We start from the raw sequence: 10,535 nt of genomic DNA on the forward strand, positions 1-10,535 counted from the left end.
TTCCGGCGCTGCTCCTCGGCTTCGTCCCGCGCCAACGGGGTGGACCACACGATCAGGTCCTGCTCGCAGACCAGCAGCCTGACGAGGCCGAGCTCCCGGTAGTCGAACAGTGCGGCGATCCGGCGTCCCTATCGTCGTCGCGTAAGCCAGCGAGTATCTCGAACGTCTACTCGGCGAGCTTCTGGCACCGAAGAGGATCGAGCTTCGGGAACGCAGCCGATACCGGTGCGCGTCGATGTCTCGGCCCTTCAAGGCCGCCGGCGCCTCGTCGGGGCAACACTCGTGTCGTCATCCGTCTCGTAGAGGTAATCGTCATCGGAAGATTCCAATGGCTCGTGGCGGCTGTGCTTAGCGGCAGGGTTGCGGTTGCTAGTGCCCCGGCGCCGGCCGTGCGTGCGCCGCAGCGCGCGTCCTCCGCGTCTCCTCGGGATCGGAGGAAATCGACGCCGCCCGGGAGGCCGGGGTCGCTGGCGCCGGGGCCCGCGGCGATCCGGCGCGTTCACTCCCGCCACCACAGCGTGTGCTCCCCCGCGCTGCGGCCCGTCAGGAGGGCCATCTATCCATGAGCTCCTTCGCGGACCCGTCCGGCCATATTGCACGACCGTCGACATGCACTCCGACTCAAGCCTCTCCATACTTGTGTACATATCACACGTACTGTCGTGTGCTCTTCCGGTGCCACACACTACTAACATACGCAAAGCCCCATACAAAACTTTCACTGCATGCACATGAACAAAATAAACATGGAGATATAAAAAATATCAAGATTAGCTCAAGTCATGTCGGCATGGTTGGATGGAGTTTCCTTCATAAAAAAGCGCCCGCAAAGGAGAGGGAGAGGAGAAACGTGTCGACTATGTCGCGACAGAAAACTCCAGTGCCCAACTTGAGTTGCCCTGGCTGTGTTTTCTGACGACGAGCAAGCACGATCGATCCTACGCAGCATTGGCTCCAAGGGCCAGCTGAAAGGCAAATCAGCCAAGATGGGGCAAGCCAAGCATGCATGCGCGTCTAGCTAGCAAAGTAACCAGCCACCGATTAAGTGGACGACTTGCGACGACGATCGACGAGCTTATTCACCAGCTAGCTATCCAGCTCGCGACACGACAAGCTCGCCGTCGTTTTCCGTCCTACTCACTCGTGAAGCGGGAGCCGAGCCAAAAGCGCGCACTTTGCGCGCCGACAACCCCTCCTCGCCGGTTTCTGTCGCCGTCGCCGGCCACCACCCGAGAAAAATATGCTCGGTGCATTGCTGGTTTGCACACTAGTTGTGCGACTGTGCCGCCGGTCTCCTTCGACCGCAAGGAAGCGATCGGTGCATGCGCTCGTGGCGCCGAGCTGCCTCCCGGCCGTCACGTTCGACGGCCGCCCGAGCAGCACACATGCACTCGAGCAGCCGGCCGCCAGTCAGCCGCTGCAGAACACGGAACAAGCTAGCTTTCACAGTTAGTTCCAGGCCCTACCGGAGACGGCGTCTTTGTCGAGTGTCCCATACTTTGCCGAGTGCTTTTTATCGGACACTCGGCAAAGAGGGTCTTTGCCGAGTTCCAGAGGTAAAGCACTCGGCAAACATCTGGCACTCGGCAAAGACCCTCTTTGCCGAGTGCCAGAAATAGGACACTCGGCAAAGGAGTATCTTTGCCGAGTTCCAGAGAGCAAGCGCTCGGCAAACATCTGGCACTCGGCAAAGAGGGTCTTTGCCGAGTGTAATTTTTTAACACTCGGCAAACCCTAATTTTTTTCCCCCCTTTTGGCCTCTCCAAATTTTTTCTACGGTCCTCATACAGTACCTGGTACTCCATGTTCCAATGTGGCACATTTCTCGGATTTTTTCTATATTTCTTTAATTCATTTCAATTAATTGAATTTTCTTGGATAATTCAAATTATAACTGCTAGTCATTCGAATAATGAAAAAAAATGAATGGAAAAATGATATTCATGTTATTTAGTATATTGTGAGACCGTATCCAGGAACATAGCACCAATTTCGAATATCAAGGTCACGAAACATTTTCTTGTAGTTGTTAATGGTACTTCTATTTGCAATTATGGTTGTAGATGATGGAGCACTTGGATTACTTGTGAACTTATTTGTTATATATTGTGAGACATGTGATGTTTGTGATATATATGTGGTGTTGGTGATATGTATGTGCTGTTGATGATATATATGTGATGTTGGTGATGTTTGTTATATATATATATATATCTGTTTGTTTGGATGGGATGTCAAAAACAAATAAAAAAGGCTGTTTTCAGTCACTTTGCCGAGTGCAATGGCCATGACACTCGGCAAAGAGGCCTCCGCTTTGCCGAGAGCCATGGTAAGGCACTCGGCAAAGAGGCCTCCGCTTTGCCGAGAGCCAAGGTGAGGCACTCGGCAAAGCGGAGGCCTCTTTGCCGAGTGTTTGATTCACAGGCACTCGGCAAAGATGGCCTGTTTGCCGAGTGTCATGGCATTGCACTCGGCAAAGCCTTTGCCGAGTGCCCGATAAAGTGCACTCGGCAAAGAGGTCTTTGCCGACAAATTTTTTACCGAGCGTCCTTTGCCGAGTGTAGCACTCGGCAAAGCCTTTGCCGAGTGTATATCGTCCTTTGCCGAGTGCCTGAGGCACTCGGCAAAGAAGCTGTCTCCGGTAGTGAGGGGACGAAAACTGCTCGAGGGAGCAGCGCTATGCAAAACCGCTGCGCGCGGCAGGTGTAGCTGACCCAAAGCTTGGTCTCCGGTGCCTCACAGGCCACACTACCAGTATGAACAATGCTGGATTTTTATAGCTAAGTGTTTAAGAAAAAAAGAGTATTAAATATTTATATAAAAATTATAATTTTAATATAAACAAAGACCATACGTGTTTAAATATGATTAACTATTTTATTAATATTAATATAAACAATGATGCTTAAGTAAGTACCTTAACTTCGGTCTAAACACCTATGCTACCGCGGTTGAGAAAAAAACTTAAATTTTTTATAAACATCTCCTCTAATTACCCCATTATACCCTTGATTTTTTTTTTACCCCATTATAGATGCTCTACCACACCTCAGTAGATTAGCAGTGAGCCACGTCCGCTCGTGCTCGTGGACGCTTTTCCGTCGCGCGGCTGGCTCTGACCTCCGCTCTCTCCACTATGGCCTTAACGCCTAAGCAAACCTCTCTGGTTCTGTCGCCTGAATGTACAACGCACCTTCGGCCTCGCTCGCCTATATAACCACCACCAACACGAGCACTGAAACGCCTCCATGGATCGTAGCCTTCAGCTGAACTTTGTTCTTTCTTTCTAGCTCAAAGTTACACTGATCCTAGCACAGTCACACACTTAGCTTGCTTGGTATAGCTAAGTAGAGAGAGTGATTCGTACTCTGTAATCTTGTTTGTGGCAAATTAGGGAGGGGAGGGGAGCTGGAGGAGTCGTGGGCGGGGGCGGTGCACCGGTCCGACACCGACATGCACAGAGCGTCACCGTGGCACTTCCACCGCAGCAAGCGCGCCCCGTTCTCCGCCGCCCTCTCCGCCGCCAACAAGCTGCCCTGGCCGTCGCCGCGCCGCCTGGCTAACCATGCCGTCCTCATTTCTGGCCTCTCCTTCCTCTTCCGATTCGTCGCTCCTCTCTTACCTGATCCCTGCTAGGCCGCCCCCTCCCCTCCCCATGGTACGTACGAGAGTTTCGTTTCTTGTGCTCCGCCTCTAGCCGGTAGCCTAGCGCGTAGGTTGATGCATGCGAACAATGAGGCGACTCACGAGTCACGATGTTTCTTGTCAGGGACAGGGGTACAGTGCCAATGGCGTTGGCGGTGCGCCGACGAGTGGCGTCGCGGAGGCCGCGAGTGCCGCCGGGGTGGCGGCTCCGATGAGGCAGGGGAGCAGGCACGCGGGGCACCCACCGCTGCCGCGCCCGCCGCCGCGGGAGTGCCCGCGGTGCGGCTCCGCCAACACCAAGTTCTGCTACTACAACAACTACAGCCGCGCGCAGCCGCGGTACCTCTGCAAGGCGTGCCGCCGGCACTGGACCGAGGGCGGCACGCTCCGCGACGTGCCCGTCGGCGGCGGACGGAAGAACAGGCGCGGAGGCAGGGGCAGCGCCAACTCGAAAGCCTCCTCCGCAGAGACGGTGGCGGCTGCGTCGCAGGGCATCGGCAGCGCCGACACGTTCCCGGACATCCTGCGGCAGGTGCTGTTCCAGCCGGCCGCTGCCCTGGGCGGGGGTGGATACAGCATTGACCTGAGCGCGTGGCAGCAAATGGCCACCTCTGCCACGCCGCCGCCGCCGCCGCCGGGAGCCGGCGATGTTGGCACGCTCGGAGGAGCAGCGGCGGAGGCCAACTGCGGCGCCTTGCAGTACTGGAGCGGGTGGCAGCAAGATGACATGCTCGGCCTGGACGGTGCTTGCTAAGTACCATAGTGCTTGTATCAGTATATGTACGTGCTTATCTACGTACGGATATACGCACGCGTGCCATACGTACCAGCGTACACGTACTTCCTCTAGCTGTTTTCTGCTCGTATTATGTGTTCTTGGCTAAATACTAGGCTTGTTAATGTGTACTATTATTATGTGCTTGCCTGTGATATTAGTTATGGCCCAAGTTAAGTGACCACTCTTTAGCTTGCTCATGTCTATTATACATTTCACAACCTTTTCCACGTTCATATAAAAAAAAGTGAACACTCTTTAGCTTGCTCGTGTCTACTATACATTTTCACAACCTTTTTCAGGTTCATATAGAAGTGTATACAGCTAGTAAAACCACTGCAAAATGAGAAATGGGAAAAATAAGCGATGACAGGTTGGTCTAGCAGCTTCCCTTACATGAATGCAGCTAAAATACCAGGCGGGCAATATGTGTAAAAGCTAAAAACAGACACACACACACACACACACACACACACACACACACACAGCCTTGCTATCAAAACTGTTACATTACAGCTGAGTGCGTTTTCCATTTTCCGCTGAAAATCATGGTAGCAGGGAAACTGTTACAGCGGGGTCATGCCGATGGTGGCTTCCCGGCGGTGGAAGGACACCCGCGCCTTGGAGAAATAGTAGTAGTAGGACGAGGTGAGCACGCAGGTGATCAGGGCAAACGCCGCGCCGGCTCCGAACGTGCCCCTCCGCACCGTCTCGCAGTCCGGCGGGTTCTCGAAGAACACCGCTCGGTAGCCGGTGTGGTAGGCAGATTGCACCAGCCCAGCCAGCAAGCACGCCTCGGCGATTATGAATGTCAACCTGTGTAGGGCAAATGAAAAGTTCAGTGTGCACTGTGTGTATGATCATTCATTGAGTGTTTAGGAAGTAAATTGTATGGCGATTCAAGGCAATGCAAGAATTTGAACAGTCCTTGCTGCTTGCATTTCTGTTCCAGTTTTAGGGCAAGACTAGTAGATTTGCTAAAACGGTATGATTAATAAAGAAACATAGTGGTGATATACTGATACGAAGCCATGGAAGTCGTGCACAGTTACTTCAGTAAACATCTACTCCCCCCAATCCCAAATATAAGACCATAAGTACATCGACACGGTTTCCAATATATCACTTTGACTAACAATATCTATAAAATAAATTATTTCAAATACAAAGAGTAATATTATGATAATATTTTTAATGCTAAATCTAGTAACATCAACCTTATATTTTCAATCTGTTAACGATTCGTGAACCGCCAATCTTATGAATATATGAATGAAGTAGGGGATAATCCCTGTAGCTGAATCATACGTTACACACAAAGATTTATACAGGTTCAGATCTCCCTTAGGATAATAGCTCTACGTCATGTTTATCTTGTATTGATTTTCGAGACTATTTACAGAGGGGTTGGCTAGCTTAGATAGATCTAAACCTAGTTAAAGGCTCTTACGTGTGGTCTCGACGAATTGCTGATGGATCGAAAGTACAGAAGGATCAAAGGCGTGAGGCTTATGTAGGCTTGTATGGCTTGAATGGCTCTGTCCCCTGCAAGGTCTCCTAGCTCCGCATATATATAGGGGTTGTTGTATGGCCTCTGGACTCCTTTCTCGTCATTCTTAGAGATAGCCTTCCTTGTTTACGAGATTCCTGGATACCTGCGGGCAATTTCTATATGTCTAGGGATTCTTTTCCAGACACGGACGTATGCCCCGAGAATACAGGAAATCATAGGGAGTCTGGATACGTATATGATACTGATATATGGTAATTTTATACTACCCATCGTCACAATCTTTATATTTTTTCCGCTATTGATGGACAAAACTAAAAAGGTTTGATTTAAGATAAATCTAAATGGACTTATATTTGAGATCGGAGGGAGTATCTCATAACCTTAAAATCCTCGTAATTTAGTATACTTCTTGGCATAAAACAATGTATAGAAGACATTACATGCAAATGTAACAAATGTTTCAAATACCACATGTAGCTAGGAATCTTGGCTAAACCCTCTTTCTTTGAATAAATCGGACAGTTCAAGGGGCTTTCCGGTTACCGAGTTATCAGGGACAGGACTCATCGGCCAAGTTTAGCAAAATACAATGGAAAAGGTGCAAACTCAGTTTTGCAATAAACTGACTGAAAGCCGATCAAATATTATTATACTTTTGATCGGGAAAACAAAGTGACATTCATCATTCTGAACGTACCAATTCCAGAAATCATCAGATTTAACTTTACCCGGAAACAATTCACATTTGAAAATTCTATCTAAGTAAAATGGCGCATTGTAAGTCAGCCAGAGATTCTTAAAGTATCAGAAGTCCAGCATTAGGCAGTTCGACTTCTGACATTCTCTGTTTCTGATCCATCAGGAAGTATATGTAATTGCATCCTTATGTGTTCCTATTAAATAACACTGATCAGCTAAAATAAAGTTTCATACCAGCATGGCAGCATCGATCTGACATGTGTGCAAGAACGAGAATATATTCATTAGGATAGACTTATACTTGTGTATTTGGGTCACAACACATGGCTAGTTGGTTGGTTAGTAGTTAAATTTTTCGCCTTTTCAAAATAAATAAGCAAATAACAATGGAAAAATAAATAAATGTAGATACAAATTAAGACTGGTAGAGTTTGGAGCTCATGCAGGCATATCCTTGACATGAATTTTTACTATTACGTCTTGATCAAGCAAACCCGAAAATTAATTATATTACCTTTTCTTTGCGACGAACTGGTTATATTACAAGATCGGGCTCAGAATAATTCCAAGAGTGTCCCAGATGCCATGAATCAGAAGATGCATACTCATCGATTTATTGACCAAACATGCCCTTAAGCAATATGGCAATGACTAGGTCCATCTTTTTTCAAAACCAGTAAACTCAGCAGATAACCAATGACAAATGGCCAAAGGATACTAGGCTAGTGTACAAAATGCTGGTAAACAATTAATCTTACATCATGTTTAACTTTATTAAATAGCGCTTGCACCGTACTTTTGATTCCACTAGAGACAACACTACGCTATCGTTCCTATGATTATGTCCCCATGTGCAAATCCATAAAGCAACGTGCAAGACACAAAAGTCCATGAACGGAATTTACCGGTTGCTCTTTTTTTTTACAATATTAAGAAAACCACTAGCTGCCGTCAAGCACATTCAACAAATTCCATCACTTATTGCATGTGATTGATAATAGTGTACGATCAGACCAATTTGCAGGCAATGTGAAACCATTTTCCAAGCATACCACCCGTGAATCCTCCACAGGATACCAGATCCCCAAGGAGCGTCTTTCTTGAGAAAGCCACAGAGACAGCTGCTACTTCACGGATAGAACAACCATTTCAACATGAATGAATCACATCACCCACACGATAAATCGTCCAAGCCTCACTAGTCGTCAGTAGTTCTGCTAAGCAAAAGTTGGGTTGAGTCGTTGATCCAACACGCTTTCCTGCACACAGCTCTTGACTTTTTGGTAGCCCAACACGGATAGCTAAGATTCCCAGGCTAATTGCTAAATCTGCGCAACGCTGCTTAAAGAAACCAAGGAAGCAAGACGCAGCGAGAAGCCACCAGTTTACGGGGCCCACCCGTCAGCCTCACGAGGGAGGTCAAGGTGGCGAGCCGAGCGGGGGAGGTGGGGAGGAGATTGGGATCGACGGGTGGTACCAGGAGGAGAGGAAGAGGATGAGCGCGCAGGCCCGCGCGCCGCCGGGCCGCAGCGCCGCGCCACAGCAGAAGCATCGGCTGGCGACGGCGGCCACCGCCTGGCCCACGAGCAGCAGCGCGAGCGCGGCGCCGCCCAGCCCCGTGGCCGCGTCCGGGCGGTACGCACAGTACGTCCACTCCTGCCTCGCGTCCGTCTCCAGCCTCGCCTGGCGTCAGCGACGACAATGAAGAGGGGCGGCGTCAGGGAGGGGGAAAAAACTCAACTTTGAAAGAAGAACGTGGGAATGGGAAAGCTGCGGTGGGGACCGGGCGGAGAGGCGCACCGTGGGGCGCCTCTGCTCGGCGCCGATGGCGAGGCCGAAGGCGACGACGTCGACGAGCAGGATGGCGGCCAGCACCGCGGTGGAGCCGGCCATGGGGTGGGGCCGTCGGCGCCGGGGTTTCGGGTGGGCGAGCGAGCCTTGTCGCGGGTGCGCGCTTGGCCTGTTGGCTCTCGCGGGGCAAATGCCAAATGGGGAGAAAGGGCGCATCGCATCTGAATATCTGATATTCTTCTGATCTGGCCTCGGCTTGCCATGCCGTGTTAGACAATAGTTTCTTTATTATCATCATATTTTTAGCAGTTGCAAGGAATAATTGGAATCTTGCAAATCAATTCATCAGTTTTTCTTTTTTTTTTGTCTTGAGTGCTTCCAAGCTTGCGATCTATCAAAATTCCTCAACCGAATGTTGAACCTGTCAACACTGTCTTGAGATCTTGTGAGTTACACCCCCTTTAGTTGCATGATTGTTGCGATGATTTTTTCTTAGATAAAGAAATAAGATTATCCTAGACTCTGCATTCCAAGAATGTCGTTGGTACAAGGATATGTGTTCACTTGTACTGTTTGCTGTGTTGTTTGTGCTAAGGATGTCTCTGACAGCGAAAGCTGGATTTGATTGGCTTGCAAAGTGAAAGAGCATCATATTTATGGTATAATACTAAAGCGCTTCACGGTACACGTACGCCATCACTTCATTTTTCTTTGTCGGTCCGATGACCTTTTTGGAGGTCAGAATGATTTCTATCGATGGATTATTTACTTCAGTAACTTATATGACCATTATCTATGAGGAACGTGATGATGATTTTATAGAAATATAATATTTCGTGATATTTTATCTTCATCAAATAATCTATACTATATAAAGACAAATTGATTCGTGTATGGTTCCTTTCTTTCCCTTCCCACCATCGAAAAAAAACGTTAGAAAAAAAACGAAAAACCCAGCACGGCTGATGTCATTCACGGTGGTCTGCTTCCCCTTCCCCACCAACTCAAACACGTGCTCCCCATGGCTGTCGTCACCGCTCGCGCTGCGCGCTACCTCCCCTCGTCCCACCGCCACACGCCATCATGAAAGTACACGTGCTCCCTCTCTCCTTTTTTCTCACTAATCCCTTATACTCGCAGCCTCAACAGCTTCTACGAGTCGGCCTCAGATCACTTCTCATTCTCACGGCCACCATGATCTGCAGGTTCTTCCGAGGGGAGTGGCGGGGGAGGCATCTTGGAGCTTCATCCATCCCGGTGCCACCATCAGCCAAGTGAAGCTTGTCCCCTCTTGTGTGTGCTCTCACGCACTGATCGTTTGCAGCTTTTGTTTGGTGTGTCGCAACTTTACCGGATGATTGTAGTGGTGTCGCTTAGTATTTTTAGTTTTGCACTTATGAGAAACTAAGTTGAAATTTGTCTTGGTTTTCTTGTGATGAGTGATTGACATTGTCATTTATTTGGTTTGATGATCTTCGGTTTTGCATGAGTTTTGATGTGATTTGAATTGATTTGAGATTTCATTTGAGCATAATGATTATGGACTAATTGAATTGGAGTTGGAGATATGTATTTGATTGTCTCGTGGTGTGCATGTGATGGCTGCAACTTAGCGGTCGACGACGGGATGATCGGGGCCAAGCGGAGTGCTTGGTGCCAGACGATCAAGGAGGCCAGGCGGAGTCAAGGGTCATCCTAGCTGAACACGCGGAGGTCAAACAAAACATTGAAGGCAGATGGAGACGGCGTGTTGATAAAGTCAAGCGAAGGGGATGCCGGTGCAAGTGATAAGGCAGTCCGAGGGATCGGGAGTGGGAGAGACCTGCAGGCGGTCGAATCGCATGACGGAGTACACGCGTCGACATCGAAACGCTTGCTTAAGGTGTAAGCAAGGCGGTGAGTCACGCTTTGAGAAGCGTGCAGACGGTTTCGCGATTTGGCCTTAAAACCGTGGGAGGATTAGAGGAGTATGTGGCACCATCGCAAAGCTTGCGTCAAGGCGAAGCTAAGTCATGAAGGCGCCATGGCCGTCCGATAAATGAAGAAGAAAATAGACTAAAATATCTTCGGTGGTAGGTAGAAGTGCACTACAAGATAGGGATATTTTGAGAA

The 10,535-nt window shown here is 49.0% G+C and overlaps 2 protein-coding genes across 3 annotated transcripts; one reads left to right on the top strand and one right to left on the bottom strand.

Moving 5' to 3' along the window:
- The first annotated feature begins 3,171 nt into the window (after positions 1-3,171).
- LOC133907908 (dof zinc finger protein 2-like) lies at positions 3,172-4,624 on the top strand. Of its 2 annotated transcripts, none has more exons than XM_062350015.1 (2): positions 3,172-3,658; positions 3,776-4,624. In XM_062350015.1, the coding sequence occupies exons 1-2, from the start codon at positions 3,566-3,568 to the stop codon at positions 4,397-4,399; spliced, it is 717 nt and encodes a 238-aa protein (XP_062205999.1). In that variant the 5' UTR covers positions 3,172-3,565; the 3' UTR covers positions 4,400-4,624. The 2 variants fall into 2 exon arrangements, with proteins under 2 accessions (XP_062205999.1, XP_062205998.1); XM_062350014.1 differs by having other exon boundaries at positions 3,175-3,658; positions 3,770-4,624.
- Positions 4,625-4,771: 147 nt separating this feature from the next.
- On the bottom strand, positions 4,772-8,707 carry LOC133907909 (uncharacterized). Its single transcript, XM_062350016.1, has 3 exons — positions 8,433-8,707; positions 8,110-8,315; positions 4,772-5,236 (listed from the first exon to the last, which is right to left on the bottom strand). The coding sequence occupies exons 1-3, from the start codon at positions 8,637-8,639 to the stop codon at positions 4,987-4,989; spliced, it is 663 nt and encodes a 220-aa protein (XP_062206000.1). The 5' UTR covers positions 8,640-8,707; the 3' UTR covers positions 4,772-4,986.
- Positions 8,708-10,535: the final 1,828 nt, after the last annotated feature.

This window comes from Phragmites australis, chromosome 24, assembly GCF_958298935.1.
Source record: "Phragmites australis chromosome 24, lpPhrAust1.1, whole genome shotgun sequence".
Taxonomy (NCBI): domain Eukaryota; kingdom Viridiplantae; phylum Streptophyta; class Magnoliopsida; order Poales; family Poaceae; genus Phragmites; species Phragmites australis.